This window comes from Anolis sagrei, chromosome 10, assembly GCF_037176765.1.
Source record: "Anolis sagrei isolate rAnoSag1 chromosome 10, rAnoSag1.mat, whole genome shotgun sequence".
In the NCBI taxonomy this organism is placed as follows: Eukaryota; Metazoa; Chordata; class Lepidosauria; order Squamata; family Dactyloidae; genus Anolis; species Anolis sagrei.
In genome coordinates this window covers 30,694,449-30,713,177 of record NC_090030.1, presented here as the reverse complement: position 1 = coordinate 30,713,177, position 18,729 = coordinate 30,694,449, and the positions used below count along the sequence as shown (strand labels likewise).

The following is an 18,729-nucleotide window of genomic DNA, read 5'->3' as shown; positions in this document are numbered from 1 at the left end:
AATGTGCCAAGTGCACGAATGCACTTGAGGAACGCGCTTCCCCATCATAAGGGCAGCAAAAGGGAGCAAAGAATATGCGGATGCATTCATTACAACAACAACACACAATCAGATACAGTGAAGACATCTGCCCTTGCGCTATGCTACTCTGCTGCTGAGTATGCATGCCCAGTGTGGAACACATCTCACCACATTAAAAACAGTGGATGTGGCTCTTAATGAGACATGCCACACTATCACAGGGTGTCTGCGTCCTACACCACTGGAGAAATTACACTGCTTAGCCGGTATTGCACCACCTGACATCCGCCGGGAAGTGGCAGCCAATAGTGAAAGGACCAAGGAAGAGACATCTCCAGCTCATCCCCTGTTTGGGTATCAGCCAGCACGTCAACGACTTAAATCAAGACATAGTTTTCTTAGATCTACAGAGACACTCGCTGGAACACCTCAGCAAGCAAGAGTTCAAAAGTGGCAGGCTCAAACCCAGCACCTCAATCTGTGGGTGATACCAAATGAGAGACTCCCTCCTGGGCACACGGAAGACTGGGTGACTTGGAAAGCGCTGAACAGACTGTGCTCTGGCACCACGAGATGCAGAGCCAACCTCAAGAAATGGGGCCACAAAGTGGAATCCACGACATGCGAGTGTGGAGAGGAGCAAACCACTGACCACCTGCTGCGATGCAACCTGAGCCCTGCCACATGCACGATGGAGGACCTTCTTGCGGCAACACCAGAGGCACTCCAAGTGGCCAGATACTGGTCAAAGGACATTTAATTAGCTACCAAGTTTGCAAAATTTGTGGGTTTTTTTATTTTATCTGTTTGTTTGTTTTGTTCTGTTAGAAATGTAATACAATGTTCTGGTTGCGGATGACACGATAAATAAATAAAATATTACAACAACAATTCAGATTTCTCCTGACCCAATTCCTGTGGACTGAGAGCAATGAAACATAATAATAAATAACAATAATAAAACTTTCCTGGACTCATCCCTACGCTTTAAGCTCAGGCGTCGGTGGTGGCCGGGGGAGGGCCTTTGCACAATTAAGACTCATGCGCCACCTGCGACTGTACCTCATGAAGGCGGATCTGGCCAGGGTGGTCCATGCCTTAGTCACCTCCAGATTAGATTACTGTAATGCACTCTACGTGGGACTGCCCTTGAAAATGGCCCAGAAATTTCAATTGGTCCAACCGGCAGCGGCCAGGTTGTTAACTGGGGCTCCTTACAGGGAGCGGTCAACCCTCCTGTTTAAGGAGCTCCACTGGCTGCCATTCATTTTCCGATCCCAATTCAAGGTGCAGGCTCTTACCTACAAAGCCCTAAATGGTTTGGGACCTGCCTACCTGCGTGACCGCATTTCTGTGTACGAACCCACACAATCTCTTCAATTATCTGGAGAGGCCCTGCTTGCACTCCCACCTCCATCGCAGGCGCAATTGGTGGGGACAAGGGAGAAGGCCTTCTCGGTGGTGGCCCCCCGACTCTGGAACTCACTCCCCAAGGACATCAGGCATGCCCCAACTTTGGCAATCTTTAGGAGGAGCCTGAAAACATGGTTGTTCCAGTGTGCCTTCCCAGAGTAAGAAAAACAGACTGCCAGAGTTGTGCGCCATAGGAAAGGGTTAAGGGAGAGGTCCCTGTAGTCACCTACGGATGTGAGAGCTGGACCTTAGGGAAGGCTGAGCGAAGGAAGAGATGCTTTTGAGCTGTGGTGTTGGAGGAAAGTGCTGAGAGTGCCTTGCACTGCGAGAAGATCCAACCAGTCCATCCCCCAAGAAACAAAGCCCGACTGCTCACTGGAGGGAAGGAGACTAGAGACAAAGTTGAAGTACTTTGGCAACATCATGAGGAGACAGCAAAGCCTAGAGAAGACAATTAAGCTGGGGAAAGTAGAAGGCAAAAGGAAGAGGGCAAGATGGATGGATGGCATCCTTGAAGTGACTGGACTGACCTTGAAGGAGCTGGGGGTGGTGACGGCCGACAGGGAGCTCTGGTGTGGGCTGGTCCATGAGGTCACGAAGAGTCAGAGATGACTGAACGAATGAACAACAAAAGTTTGAACTCATCGAACGTCTCCTTTGGTGTGTGACCTTTCAAGGAAAGGAACTTGAGGAGTGCTCTGTCTTCTACTGGGTCCATTCTCAAACCTCACTCCACTTCAGCACCTGTCACATCAAGACCGTTCTCAGTTCTGGGTTGTTAATTTGCACGTAACCTATAGAGACTTAGATCATGACACATGTGCAGTTTCAGCATCCTGTGATAAATAGAAGTGGGTCAGGGGAAATCTTTAATGAACGTCAGCAACGTCAGCAAGTTAACATCTGGACTAAAACCCAGAGCAAACTCCTTGTCCTGCTTGGCAAGGGAGACACCTGCTGCTGCCGCAAATGTGCCAGGCGCATGAATGCACTCGAGGAACGCACTTCATCATCACAAGGACAGCAAAAGGGAGCCAAGAATATGCAGACGCAGAGCTTGTTTGTTGCCGTTTTTGTTACCTGTGTGAATAGAGAAAGGATTTGATTTATTGGACCTGGCCAACCGGAGCCATGCATCAGGCAGGGAAGGCACCATGAAATACTACGCACTTGTCAGCCGTCCCTGATAGAGTTTAAACACCAAACAAGAAGAAGATATGGGATGTTCACTGTCGCATCCTCTTTGGAAGAACAAAACTAGCTTTCCCTTTGTTTCAACCAGGGATAGGCAGATCTGGAAGGTTTCTAACATATGCATTTTCTCTCCTAGAACAGAGTGCACTCTACTATGAGCACTTTCAATACATGGGTTTTCGTCCCAATTAGCTGACTGTGTTTGTCACAATTTCCTTAATACGTGCATTTTCCTAACATGGGCATTTTCATATTTGCATTTTTCCCATTGAAGAGTGCATTTGTAAACATTTTTTCTAATATATTCATTTTTCTACCATTGAACAGAGTGTGTTTGTACACATTTCTCTAACACAGTGTTTCTCAACCTGGGGGTCACAACCCCTGCGGGGGTCGCAAGGTGGTGTCAAAGGGGTCACCAAAGACTATCAGAAAAAAGTGTTTTTCTAACTCTAGAACATGGCCATATAGCCCGAAAAAACCCACAAGAACAAAGTGTTTTCTGTTGGTCATGAGGGTTCTTTGTGGGAAGTTTGGCCCAATTCTACCATTGGTGGGGTTCAGAATGCTCTTTGAATGTAGGTGAACTATAAATCCCAGTAACTACAACTCCCAAATGTCAAGGTCTATTTTCCCCAAACTCCACCAATGTTCGCATTTGGACATGTTGTACCGGATTTGGCCCATATTGTTTGAGTCCACAGTGCTCTCAGGATATAGGTGAACTACAACTCCAAAACTCAAGGTCAATGCCCACCAAATCTTTCCTGTATTTTCCATTAGTCATGGGCATTCTGTGTGTCAAGTTTGGTTGAATTCCATCATTGGTGGGGTTCAGAATGATCTGTGATTGTAGGTGAACTATAAATCCCAGTAACTACAACTCCCAAATGTCAAAGTCTATTTTCCCCAAACTCCACCAATGTTTGCATTTGGGCATGTTGAGTATTCGTGTCAGGTTTGGCCCATATCCAGCATTGTTTGAGTCCATAGTGCTCTCTGGATGTAGGTGAACTACAACTCCAAAACTCAAGGTCAATGCTCACCAAATCTTTCCAGTATTTTCCGTTAGTCATGGGAATTCTGTGTGTCAGGTGGGGTTCAGAATGATCTGTGATTGTAGGTGAACTATAAATCCCAGTAACTACAACTCCCAAATGTCAATGTCTATTTTCCCCAAACGCCACCAATGAGTATTCATGCCAGGTCTGGCCCATATCCAGTATTGTTTGAGTCCACAGTGCTCTCTGGATGTAGGTGGCATTGTTTGAGTCCACAGTGCTCTCTGGATGTAGGTGAACTACAACTCCAAAACTCAAGGTCAATGCCCACCAAATCTTTCCAGTATTTTATGTTGATCATGAGAGTTCTGTGAGTCAAGTTCGGTTCAATTCCATCAGTGGTGGAGTACAGAATGCTCTTTGATTGTAGATGAACTATAAATCCCAGCAACTACAACTCCCAAATTACAACATCAACCCCCCTCAACCCCATTTGGGTGTATTCGGTATTTGTGTCAAATTTGGTCCAGTGAATGAAAATACATCCTGCATCTCAGATATTTACATTACAATTGATAACAATAGTAAAATTACAGTTATGAATTAACAATGAAAAAATTACATGGTTGGGGGTCACCACTCATGAGGAAGTGTACTAAGGGGTCACAGTATTAGGAAGGTTGAGAACCACTGCAACAGGAGACTTTCAGATATATGTGCATTTTCCCCCATTGAACAGACTACATACTGTGTTTGTCTACATTTCTCTAATATGTGGATATATCACTACACTATCTATATAAATAAAAATGTAATGTTGGTTTGTGAGATTAACAAAGCTCAAAAACCACTGGATGAATTGCCACCAAATTTGGCCACAAAACACCTACTAACCCAAGGAGTGACCATCACTCAAAACAATTGACTTTACTCTTCTTAGTTCAAAATAACATATGTACAATATGATCAATTGGATCAACTCAAATAATGTATTGTTGAAGGCTTTCATGGCTGGAATCACTAGGTTCTTGTGGGTTTTTTCGGGCTATATGGCCATGTTCTAGAGGACCTCACTACCTCTGAGGATGCTTGCCATAGATGCAGGAGAAACGTCAGGAAAAATGCCTCTAGAACATGGCCATATAGCCCGAAAAAACCCACAAGAACCTAACTCAAATAATGTCCTTTTATGAGAGGCTTAGCATAGCCTTTCTTTGTCTATTTGAATAAACTCCTTCCACAGCTCATGAAGCGAGAGTACACTCCAAACTCTGCCCCTCTCTGCTTCTCTCTTCAAACTGTCTATCTCTGCATATGCATAGCTCAAGCCTGAACAAAAATGTAACAGTTTCCATAAGTCCCAGGCTCAGCCAGCTCCATGAGCATTGCCCGACCAATCAGCTTCATACATCTTATTTTATAGTTGACACACACACACTTACTGATTACTTGCATGCTCCAACATAAATCATCATCATTATTTATTTATTTATTTATTTATTTTGGGTACTTCTACCCCGCCCTTCTCAACCCCCGAGGGGGGACTCAGGGCGGCTTACAAAAAGGCACAATTCGATGCCGACACAAAATACACATAATGTACAAAACCATAGTTAAGACAATTATCACAGTTAAAACAATCAAAATGCTCAGTATATAACACATCAATAAAACTATTCTCATGCTCATCGTTTGTCTTTCAGAGTTCCATAATTCCATTCCATTATATCTATACACTATCTATATAAATAAACATGTAATGTTCGTTTGTGAGATTAACAGAACTCAAAAACCACTGGACGAATTGACACCAAATTTGGACACAAGACACCTAACAATGTATGTCCTTCACTCAAAAAAATTGATTTCCTCATTTGGGAGTTGTAGTTGCTGGGATTTATAGTTCACCTACAATCAAAGAGCATTCTGAACCCCACCAACGATGGAATTGAACCAAACTTGGCAAACAGTTCTCCCATGACCAACAGAAAATACTGGAAGGGTTTGGTGGGCAGTGTCCTTTGATTTTGGAGTTGTAGTTCACCTACATCCAGAGATCGCTGTGGACTCAAGCAATGATGGATTTGGACCAAACTCTACACGAATATTCAATATGCCCAAATGTGAACACTGGTGGAGTTTGGAGAAATTAGAATCTTGACATTTGGGAGTTGTAGTTGCTGGGATTTATAGTTCACCTACAATCACAGAGCATTCTGAACCCCACCAACTATAGAATTGGGCCAAACCTCCCACACAGAACCCCCATGTGGGCTACAGCAATGCGTGGCAGGGGACGGCTAGTATATATATGTGTGTGTGTGTGTATACACAAACACACATATATACACAGATACACAAATATATACACACATATAAACACATATATACACACACAAAACACATAGATACAGACTGGGCCACAGCAAAGCGTGGCAGGGGACAGCTACTAATAAATAATAATAATAATAATAATAATAATAATAATAATAATGCCCTCTTTTTCTGCACAGTGCCTCTTCCCAAATAAGTTTTCTGGTTCAATCCAACTAAAATGCAAAGGGAATGAGTGACAAGCCTGGCCATTTTTCATTACTTCTGCTCCTAATAAATGGGAACGCTCCCTGTGGATTACATTTCATTCAGCACAATCAATGGCGGAACAAAGAGCAATTAAAAGAGGCAGCCGCGTCAAACAGATAAAGAGCCTCCCGAAAAACAATCGCTTTTCCTCCCCATTGCAAAACCCGCTTCTCCCTCCGAACACTGCAAAAGAGACATGAAGCCAGGCAACCCGTTTTGTCAATTGCAGCCGCCTCCAATCAAGCCATTCTTCAATTTGCAAAATACCAGCAAATAACCTTTCGGACAGTCCCGGCGAGACCTTTCCGAGAGGCAAATTAATTCAGAATGAACAAATGGGATCGGGAGGGAGGCGGGTTTGCCTCTCTTGGCCTCCATCTATTCTTCCGTGGCTTGGATAAATAATGGGCTACCAGGACCATTTCTCAATTACTGATAGGGAGACAACGGTGCGCCTTTCACAATCCTTTGTGGTTTCCAAGCCAGTGAGGAGGTGGAGTGTAAAGTTGTGCTGACAGAACTGCAAGGCAACTAGGCCATCAGTGATTTGTGATATTATACTATCCAATGTTGTGCATTTATTTATTTATTTATTTATTTACATTATTTCTATCCCGCCCATATCAGGGCAGTATAATAATAATAATAATAATAATAATAATAATAATAATACTTTATTTATACCCCGCTACCATCTCCCAAGGGACTTGGTGTGGCTTACATGAGGTCGAGCCCACAATACATCAATACAAGCAATAACAATCACAATACAAAGCAAAATACAAATACTAATTCAAAGCAATTAAAATAAATCTCATGCACAAATAGCATAAACATTGAACAATAGCACAAAACACATTTAAAATCTATGGCTGGGCCAAATGTAATTAAAGTTAAAAAATAATGCTGGGCATGAACAAGATAGAGGAGGTTGGAGGAAACGTATAAGCAGACCTAAATCAGTACGAAGTGCTTTTAGAGGACATAATGCTAAGGGATCATTAGTCTGGGGGGGGGGGGGGGGGGACATGAGAGAAGTTCTGGAGAGACTTATTTTGCATAGACCCCTGTCTGATCCCACAGCAAGCTGGCTTCAGAAAAGGCAAAAGCTGCACATCGCAAGTGCTGAACCTGACTCAGCACATAGAAGATGGCTTTGAAAGGCAGCAGATCACAGGAGATGTCTTCATAGACCTGTCAGCAGCCTATGAGACTGTGAACCACTGCCTCCTCCTGAGAAAAATGTATAATATCACAAAGGACGACCACCTCACCCGCCTCATAGGAAACCTGCTACAAAACAGGAGCTTTTTTGTTGAGTTCCAGGGCCAGAGAAGCAGGTGGCGGAAACAGAAGAACGGCCTACCTTAGGGGAGTGTGCTTGCTCCATCCATGTTCAACATTTACACAAATGACCAGCCACTGCCAGAAGGGACAGAGAGTTTCATCTATGCTGATGATCGTGCCATTACCGCTCAATCAGGGAGCTTTGAGATGGTTGAACAGAAGCTCTCCGAAGCTCTAGGTGCTCTTACTGCCTATTACAGGGAAAACCAGCTGATCCCTAATCCATCTAAAACACAGACATGTGCCTTTCACCTTAAGAACAGACAAGCATCCCGAGCTCTGAGGATTACCTGGGAAGGAATCCCACTGGAGCATTGCAACACACCCAAATACCTGGGAGTCACTTTGGACCGTGCTCTGACCTACAAGAATCACTGCCTGAACATCAAGCAAAAAGTGGGCGCTAGAAACAACATCATACGAAAGCTGACTGGCACAACCTGGGGATCACAACCAGACACAGTGAAGACATCTGCCCTTGCGCTATGCTACTCTGCTGCTGAGTATGCGTGCCCAGTGTGGAACACATCTCACCACACTAAAACAGTGGATGTGGCTCTTAATGAGACATGCCCCATTATCGCGGGGTGTCTGCGCCCTACACCACTGGAGAAATTACACTGCTTAGCCGGTATTGCACCACCTGACATCCGCCAGGAAGGAGCAGCCAATAGTGAAAGGACCAAGGCAGAGACATCTCCAGCTCATCCCGTTTGGGTATCAGACAGCACATCAACGACTTAAATCAAGACAGTTTTCTTAGATCTACAGAGACACTCGCTGGAACACCCCAGCAAGCGAGAGTCCAAAAGTGGCAGGCCCAAACCCAGCACCTCAATCCATGGGTGATACCAGATGAGAGACTCCCCCCTGGGCACACAGAAGACTGGGCGACTTGGAAGGCGCTGAACAGACTGCGCTCTGGCACCACGAGATGCAGAGCCAGTCTTAAGAAATGGGGCCACAAAGTGGAATCCTCGGAATGTGAGTGCGAAGAAGAGCAAACCACTGACCACCTGCTGCAATGCACCCTGAGCCCTGCCACATGCACAATGGAGGACCTTCTTGCAGCAACACCAGAGGCACTCCAAGTGGCCAGATACTGGTCAAAGGACATTTAACAAACTACCAAATTTGCAAAATCTGTGTGTTTTTTTTCTTTTTCTTTTTAATCTGTGTGTTTGTTTTGCTCTGTTAGAACTGTAATACAATGGTATGGTTGCTGATGACACGATAAAGAAATAAATTATTCTGGGAGGGCACACTGGAACAACCACGTTGTTAGTGATTTTTAAGTACATTATATTTGCTTCTGACATGATAAACAAATACCATAAAAAACATTGCTCAGACATATAAAAACACATATATTAAAATGCACAGTGCAAAGGTTAACATACAATACAAACAAAACATAAATTTAAAATTCATAGTTTAAAATGGACTCAGAAAAAGAAGGGTCTTTAATTATGTTTTATATTAAAGAATAAGGAATCACAAAGGCATGGGGGTGATACGCCATTCAGCACTTTGACTGTGCAACAACAACAACAACAACAACAAACTTTATTTCTACCCGGCCACCATCTCCCCAATGGGGACTCGGAGCGGCTTACATGGGGCCAAGCCCGGACAACACAATACAGCAATAAAATCAAAACATATGCAGCAAACAACAACATTATCCAAATGACATTAAAAATAAAATAAAATAAAATATTCCAATAGACACAATCACAATAGAGATGACAATAAAAAACAATTAACAGACTATGATGAGATAAAATAGGAGCAGGAATGGAACAAATAAAATACCACAACACAGTTGGAGTTCGCACACAAATAAGCTCCCAAAGAATAACCTGTGAGTTGATTTGCACCAAAAGACTTCAACACATGACACGGAATTCCCAAATATATCTCAGAGGGCAAAGACTATCTTGTCAAGTGATGACAACTTTGTCAACGAGGTGGGGAATTCACATCAGGTTTCGGATAGCTTTCAAAGGCCGATCAAGGAGAATTCAGCACTTTGGACAACTCCTTGAAAACTTGGATTGAATAAGAGTTGGAGTTTCTCTTTTGGAAATCGAACTATGCATTTCAACATGAAGTTTCCCTGTTTGTGGGGCAACGATTCCACTCCAGGATTTAATCTGAACTTTGAAGATTTTCCAAAGTTCTGGAGCTATTTTGGGGACCCAGTTGAGTACTTTGGATCACCCTTAGGTTTGGAAAACCCATCACTCAGGGGCAACCACTGTCCACCACAGCAAAGTGCTTCTGAAATTGGTCTCATAAATATGTTAGTAAAATTATTCACTGCCACCAAAGTTGAGAAAAAACACACATCAATGACTCCCAATAATTGCAAGATGATTGCCATCTGCAAAAGCACCTCCTAAGGCAAGGCAAGGTTTACTTCTCTCTGTTGTACCTCAGCCAGAGTTCACCTTGCTCACAGCACTCACCAGGAAACCAAACATGGCAATTAATAATAATAATAATAATAATAATCTTTATTTATACCTCGCCACTAGGCTTGGGCGATCCAGTTCGTTAGTTTCGTTATTCGTTATTGATTCGTATTTAAATTAGCTTACGATCCAATATCAAGCCATGCAGGAATAGTGTGAGGAGTAATTAAGAATCGAAACAATTTTTTCCAATTTTCGTAATTATTTTGTAATTATTTCGTAATTATTTCATAATTATTTTCGTATGTCTGGTGCATTATATTGTATATTACATTATATTACTATATTATATATTATATTACTATATTATTATTATATTATATTATAATTGTATATTATAATATAATATATAATAATAATATATTATATTATAATATAATATATAATATATAATAATAATATAATATACAATAATATAATATAATAATATTATTATAATATAATATAATATATATAATATAATATAATAAATTATTATATTATATTATATATATTATATTATTATAATAATATATAATATAATAATATAATATAATATAATACAATACAATATAATATAATATAATGTAATATAGTTGTTTGTTTTATCACACCAACAGTCAACAACAGAGGGAGAGGGAAGCTTCAGAAGTTCCCCCTGTCCCGTTTGGAGGTTTTTTTTAGCATATTGCGCAATTGCGTCCGCCATTAACGAATCGATTCGTAATTTACGAAATTTCGGAAATTTCGAAATTTTGAAATCTTAAATTTCGGAAGTCCTCAGAATTTCAAAACGCTAGCGCACCCTAGAAACGAAACGAGTTTAGAACCATTTTTTTTCTTGATCGCCCAAGCCTACTCGCCACCATCTCCCCAATGGGGACTCGGCGTGGCTTACATGAGGCCAAGCCCAAACAACAATTACAATAAAGAAAAACCAAAACTCAAACCAAAAATGCGAACAACAAACAACAACATCATAATTACATAAAACATAACATACATAACAATATAAAAATTACAGTAAGCACGAGCACAATGACAATGAGTAGGCTACATGTAATGATTGAAAGACAAACTGATTAAAACTAATTAAATAAACAGTTTATTGATAAAAACACACATAAAAAGGGACAAAGGCACCTTAAGCAAATGGAAGAGTAAAAATCCAAAAGTTAATGAAGGAAGGAAGACCCAAAGGCAATAGGTAAATCCAGAAAACAATGGTTAAAACATGAACATGAATTCCAAAATAAGTCCAGGAAACAAGGAACAAAACATGAGCATGAACTCAAAGGTAAATCCATAAAACAAGAAGCAAAACATGAGCATGAATCTTGGGTCTTGAACTAAGGCAAGAACGAGACTGGAGTTCTTCACTTCAGTAGCGACGTTGCTTGATCTGAAATACTAACAGCTCTCTCACTAATTTAAGGACTGCAAAACATGAACGTATTCCTTTGACCTTGAGAGGCCTGCTTCTGCCTCTCACTGATGTTTTCCAATTTCCTGCACCTGAATCTCTGCCCCCTCAGAAGCAGCCTGGTATCTCTGTCTAAGCCAGCTACTCCTTCGGATGAGCTAATGTTATCTTCCTCTCTCTGCCTGTTGGATTCCAAAACCGTTCCACTTTCACACTCTGTCTCAGCAGCAGCATCTTGCTCCAAAACCCCCTCCATTCCCTCAGCTACAGAACCATCTTGCTCAAAAAGCGCATTTTGGAGGCCTTTTGCAAAAAACCTTTGATCCACCATATGGCCATATGGCCCATAACGAACTATGCCACAGATAAATGGTGGTTAAAAACACATTTCCTGGTAGAGACTTACTTTATTGAGCAGCAGCTGTTCGGCTCCAGCTTTGAGAGGTTTCCATCGACTCTGGCCGTTCTTCCTGTCTCGACGCACCTCCAGAGTTTTGGATCCCAAGTCATTCTCAGCTGCCGAGACAAGAGTCGACATAAAGAACAATGAACTTTCCCAAATCCGCAATGCCAAAATCCAAACCTATCCACATGGATGGCTGAGATGGTGCCACCATTGCTTTCCAATGCACAAAATTATTACCTTCAGGTTTAATGTGCAAGGTGAACTATACATCTGTTGGAATTCAGCCTGTGATTGTGTTTCAGGATCAGGTTGCTTTGGATGTGGGAAGTGATGCCAATGAATTTCAAGATGGCAATGGTTTGGTCAATGATACTGATGCAGAGAAGGATCAGGAGACCTCTGTGCAAAGTGTAGTTTCTAGGGCTGGGCGGTTTCGTTTTGTTAATTCGTAATTTGTTAAAAATTCATTATTTTTTTTGTTAACGAAGCGATAACGAACCATTCTGGAGCAGCTTAAAAATGAAACTAATTTTTCAATTCGTTTCGTAAATGCTTCGTATTTCGTTATGTATTCGTTTCGTTATTGGTTTGAGGTCGTTTCGTTATTATTTCCGCATGTCTGGGGCAAGTTTTATAGTTGTTTTTTGTTTAATTAGTGAAAAAAAATTATAATATCACACCAACAGTCAACAACAGAGGGAGAGGGAAGCTTCAGAAGTTCCCCCTGTCCCATTTGGAGGTTTTTAAGCGTATTGCGCGGTTGCGTCCGCCATTAACGAATCGATTTGTTATTGTTTCGTTATTGTTTTGTAATTTTTTTACCATTTACGAAATTTCGTAAATATCGAACTTTTTTTTAAAAAAAATCGGAATTCTTTTAAATATCGAAACGCAAAAAACCCCAAAAAACGAATCGATTTTAGAAACAAATTTTTCCGTTGTTACCCAGGCCTAGTAGTTTCCCATGAGAATGTCCCTGAAGGGTGTGGGGATGATAGTGTATTCCCTGAATTGCTACCAGAGAGTTCCCAGGATTTGGGGCTTGAAAACAACTGGGCACCTGGCCCAGCTGTGAGACTTAATGAGCAAATAGATAGGCAATTAGTCAAAACAGACAAGCCGAACAGTGCCTTTGGCATTCTGCCAGGCTCCGACAGAAAAAAGATAAGGCAGCATTTCTCAACCTGGGGGTTGGGATCCCTGAGGGGGTCGCGAGAGGGTGTCAGAGGGGATTGCCAAAGACCATCAGAAAACACAGTATTTTCTGTTGGTCACCTGGGTTCTGTGTGGAAAGTTAGGTCCAATTCTATTGTAGGTGGGGTTCGGAATGCTCTTTGATTGTAGGTGAACTATAAATCCCAGCAACTACAACTCCCAAATGTCAAGGTCCATTTTCCCCCAAACTCCACCAGTGTTCACATTTGGGCAAATTGAGTATTTGTGCCAAGTTTGGTCCAGATCCATCATTGAGTCCATCGTGCTCTTTGGATGTAGTTCAACTCCAAAATTCAAGGTCAATGCCCACCAAACCCTTCCAGTATTTTCTGTTGGTTGTGGGAGTTCTGTGTATCAGATTTGGTTCAGTCCCATCATTGGTGGAGTTTGGAATGCTCTTTGATTGGAGGTGAACTATAAATCCAGCAACTACAAATCCCAAATGACAAAATCAATCCCACCAGTATCCATATTTGGGCATATTGCGTATTTATGCCAAATTTGATCCAGTAAATGAAAATACATCCTGCTTATCAGATATTTACCTTACAATTCATAATAGTAGCAACATTACAGTTATGAAGTAGCAATGAAAATAATGTTATGGTTGGGGGTCACCATAACATGAGGAACTATATTAAGAGGTCATGGTATTAGGAAGGTTGAGAACCACTGAGATAAGGGGATCTCAAGTAAAGCAAAACCAATTCCTGAGTGTATGGAATAGCTTAACGAGGGGATAAAAGTTCCAAGTATGGGAAATACAGTCAGATGAAGCATTGCTGGAATCAAGTGTAGTTCTCATCCTTGTTTCATGGAAGCCTTGCTTGGAAGTTTCTTGTTTAAGTATTTCTCATTCTTGGAATGTATGAATGCCTACTCATGCCTTGGATTAATGTTTCCAGTTTTCCTGAATTATTTTAAAGAACTGTGGACTTTGTTTTTTTGGACTTTGCTGAACTTTCCCCTGGACTATTTTTGCTCCTGCTTATCTTCTTACCTAATTGGATTTACCTATTTCTTTAAACTGCTTTTTACTGTTTTGCATTGATTATTTGTTATCCCCTTTGTTTATTGATGTGCTGTGGGCTTGGCCTCATGTAAACCGCACCGAGTACCTTGGGGAGATGATAGCGGGGTATTTATTTCTCGTGTCATCCGCAACCAGAACATTGTATTACATTTCTAACAGAACAAAACAAACAAACAGATAAAAAAACAACACAAATTTTGCAAACTTGGTAGCTGATTAAATGTCCTTTGACCAGTATCTGGCCACTTGGAGTGCCTCTGGTGTTGCCGCAAGAAGGTCCTCCATGGTGCATGTGGCAGGGCTCACATTGCATTGCAGCAGGTGGTCAGTGGTTTGCTCTTCTCCGCACTCGCATGTCGTGGATTCCACTTTGTAGCCCCATTTCTGAAGGTTGGCTCTGCATCTCGTGGTGCCAGGTCGCAGTCTGTTCAGCGCCTTCCAAGTCGCCCAGTCTTCTGTGTGCCCAGGGGGGAGTCTCTAATCTGGTATCACCCACGGATTGAGGTGCTGGGTTTGAGCCTGCCACTTTTGAACTCTTGCTTGCTGAGGTGTTCCAGTGAGTGTCTCTGTAGATCTAAGAAAACGATTTCTTGATTTAAGTCATTGACGTGCTGGCTGATACCCAAACAGGGGATGAGCTGGAGATGTCTCTGCCTTGGTCCTTTCACTATTGGCTGCTACTTCCCGGTGGATGTCAGGTGGTGCAATACCGGCTAAGCAGTGTAATTTCTCCAGTGGTGTAGGGCGCAGACATCCCGTGATAATGCGGCATGTCTCATTAAGAGCCACATCCACTGTTTTAGTGTGGTGAGATGTGTTCCACACTGGGCATGCATACTCAGCAGCAGAGTAGCACAGCGCAAGGGCAGATGTCTTCACTGTATCTGGTTGTGATCCCCAGGTTGTGCCAGTCAGCTTTTGTATTATATTGTTTCTAGCACCCACTTTTTGTTTGATGTTCAGGCAGGGCTTCTTGTAGGTAGGTAGCGGGGTACAAATAAAGTTTATTATTATTATTATTATTCCTTGCTGCTTTTTAATTGTCTTAAATAAAAAGACTGTTTTCCACTCAAAGGTGTGATGTTTACAGTCAGAGGGCTTTTCCTGTCCTGGAGTGCAACAACATCCCAGTACCTACAAATCATGGTGAATTTTCCCCAAACCTCTTTAGTATGTTCAGTTGCTGATCAATTCCTCTGTTTGCTGTGTGCCATAGAAAAGAATAGGAAAGGGTTAAGGGAGAGGCAGTCTCTCCACATCAATGGAGAGAGTAAAAAACACTGTGATACCTGTGATGAAGGAAACACATAAAATCTAGGATTAAATTGTCCCCATGGGAAAGCCTTCACTTGGATGGTGGGCAGTATAGTGTTTGGGGAGGACACAATAAAAGTGAAAATATGTATGAGAATGTGGTCGGAGTGCCCACTTACACAGACAAGCCCCTGCCTCCACAAAATAATAATAATAATAATAATAATAATAATAATAATAATAATAATAATAATAATCTTTATTTATACCCCACCACCATCTCCCCCAATGGGGACTCGGGGCGGCTTACATGAGGCCAAGACCAAACAACATATCATTTATTTTTATTTATTTATTATTCGAACTTATATGCCGCCACTCCCCTGGGGCTCGGAGCGGCTTATAAGAATGGCTAAAATCTAACACAATTTAAAAACAATTTAAAACAATTTAAAAACAGCAATATCAAAAATCAAAGGCCTGTCGAAACAGATATGTCTTACATGCCCTGCGGAAAGCTGATAAGTCCCGCAAGGCATGGACTTCAGGTGGCAGAGTATTCCAGAGTGATGGTGCCACTGCTGTAAAGGCTCTGCGTCTGGTTGCTGTTAGATGCAAGGTCTTGACACTGGGAATTTCCAACAGATCTTGGTCCTCAGAATGAAGGGATCTCTGGGGTTGGTAGGGGGTGAGACGGTCCCTCAGGTACATCAGCCGCAGACCATGCAAGGCCTTAAAGGTGAGTACCATCACTTTGAAAGTGATCCGGTGCTCAATTGGTAACCAATGCAGCTGCAGCAAGATTGGTATTATGTGGCATCTCATCTGAATTCCCACAAGAAGCCGAGCAGCTGCATTTTGTACCAACTTGAGCTTCCGGATCACCGACAGAGGAAGGCCAATGTAGAGGGCGTTACAGTAGTCCAGTCTTAAGATGACCGTAGCAAAATAAAACCAAAACACAAGCAATGTTGTCCGGATGCCCAGCCACCGTCTCCCAAAGCAATTGCTCTACTCCAAACTCAAGAATGGAAAACAAAATGTTGGCGGGCAGGAAAAGAGATTTAAAGACGGGCTCAAAGCCAACCTTAAAAACTCTGGCATGGACACTGAGAACTGGGAAGCCCTGGCCTGTGAGCGCTCCAGCTGGAGGTCAGCTGTGACCAGCAGTGCTGCAGAAATTGAAGAGGACGAATGGAGGGCGAAAGAGAAAAACGTGCTGAGAGGAAGGCGTGTCAAGCAAACCCTGACCAGGACCGCCTTCCACCTGGAAACCAATGCCCTCGCTGTGGGAAAAGATGCAGATCAAGAATAGGGCTCCATAGTCACCTACGGACCCACTCTGGAGGGTTATCCTACCCAAACAATGAGGGATCGCCTAAGTAAGTAAGTAAGTAAGTTAAAACCATAACCCTTTGCACTGCACTATTGTTAACCAAGTCAAAACTTCTTCACACAAATGGCTGAGATAAGATGTAACTTACCTCCAACGCTCAGCAAGACTTTCCTCTTCCAGCCCAGCTGATCCAAACCCATGGGAGTGCTTTGGGAAAGGGGTAAAGACCGGCATCTTTCCAAGAGGAGTTTGAAAGGAGGAGATTCTGGCGACGGATGAAGGGGATGAGATAGCGGCTGGGGAGGTAGGAGAAGAAAACATTTCCAAATTATCGCATTAATTAAAAAAAATCTATCGAGATGCAAGATATCAGAGACTCATCACAAGGCAGCCCCAGCTTTACAATTCAATGTACACTCAGCTGGGTGTCAATCTAAATTTCTAACACAGTGTTTCTCAATCTGGGGGTCGGGACACCTGGGGGGGTCATGAGGGGGTTTCAGAGGGGTCACGAAAGACCATCAGAAAACACGTATTTCTGATGGTCTTAGGAACCCCTTTGGCAGAAAAGGCTGAAGATCTCTCTGCCTCTCCTTCTCTTCCATTTTGGAAACAGACCACCAATCCTCCCCCCAAAAGCCCTCCTCTGCTATGATTGGCCGGCCTCTCAGACAAGGGAGGGGGGAGAGGAGGTGTGCTGCACATTTGTGGGCAAGGGAGAGCGAGCGAGGCTGGAGGGAGGCTCACATCAGCAAGTTCCTTCAAGCCAGGCGGGTTCCATGTGGGAAGTTTGGCCCAATTCTATAGATCAGTGTTTCTCAACCTGGGGGTCGGGACCCCTGTGGGGGTTGCAAGGGGGTGTCAGAGGGGTCACCAAAGTCCCTCAGGAAACACAGTATTTTCTGTGGTCGTAAGGGTTCTGTGTGGGAATTTTGGTCCAATTCTATCATTGGTGGGGTTCAGAATGTTATTTCATTGTAGGTGAACTATAAATCCCAGCAACTACAACTCCTAAATGTCAAGTTTCTATTTTCCCTAAACTCTACCAGTGTTCACATTTGGACATATTGAGCATTTGTGTAGACTTTTGTCCAGGTCCATCATTGTTTGAGTCCACAGTGATCTTGGGATGTAGGTGAACTACAACCCCAAAACCAAAGGACACTGCCCACCAAACCCTTCCAGTATTTTCTGTTGGTCATGGGAGTTCTATGTGCCAAGTTTGGCCCAATTCTATCGTTGGTGGGGTTCAGAATGCTCTTTAATTTTAGGTGAACTATAAATCCCAGCAACTACAACTCCCAAATGTTAAGGTCTATTTCCTTCAAACTCCACCAGTGTTTACATTTTGGCATATTGAGTTTTGGTGCCAAGTTTGGTCCAGATCCATCATTGTTTGAGTCCACAGTGCTCTCTGGATGTAGGTGAACTACAACTCCAAAAATTCAAGATCAATGTCCACCAAACCCTTCCAGTATTATCTGTGGGTCATGGGAGTTCTGTTTGCCAAGTTTGGTTCAATTTCATCATTGGTAGTGTTCAGAATGCTCTTTGATTGTAGGTGAACTATAAATCCCAGCCACTATAGCTCTCAAATGACAAAATCAATCCCCTCCCACCCCACCAGTATTCACATTTGGGTATATTGGGTATTTGGGATTGGAAAATGCATCCTGCATATCAGATATTTACATGACGATTCATAACAGTAGCAAAATCACAGTTATGAAGTAGCAATAAAATAATGTAATGGTTGGGGGTCACCACCACAGGAGGAACTGTACTAAGGGGTCGCGGCATTAGAAAGGTTGAGAAACACTGCTATAGATGGTGGGGTTGAGAATGCTCTTTGATTATAGGTGAACTATAAATCCCAGGAACTATAACTCCAAAATGTCAAGGTCTATTTCCCCCCAAACTCCACCAGTGTTCACATTTAGGCACATTGAGTGTTTGTGCCACGTTTTGTTTACATCCACCATAGTTTGAGTCCACAGTGCTCTCTTTATGTAGGTAAACGACAACTCCAAAATTCAAGACCCACCAA

At 42.5% G+C, this 18,729-nt stretch overlaps 1 protein-coding gene across 2 annotated transcripts in view; it reads right to left on the bottom strand.

Moving 5' to 3' along the window:
* The window catches only part of ARHGEF9 (Cdc42 guanine nucleotide exchange factor 9), a 298,991-nt gene extending 282,046 nt beyond the window's left edge, over positions 1-16,945 (bottom strand). The window contains exons 1-2 of one of the 2 annotated variants that reach the window (XM_067471665.1): positions 16,831-16,945; positions 11,845-11,954 (exon numbers count right to left, since the gene is read on the bottom strand). In XM_067471665.1, the coding sequence (XP_067327766.1) occupies positions 11,845-11,954; positions 16,831-16,882 (162 nt within the window). In that variant the 5' untranslated portion in view covers positions 16,883-16,945. The remainder of the gene's footprint in view (positions 1-11,844; positions 11,955-16,830) is intronic. The other variant, XM_067471666.1, reaches the window with a different exon arrangement.
* Between the last annotated feature and the right edge of the window lie 1,784 nt (positions 16,946-18,729).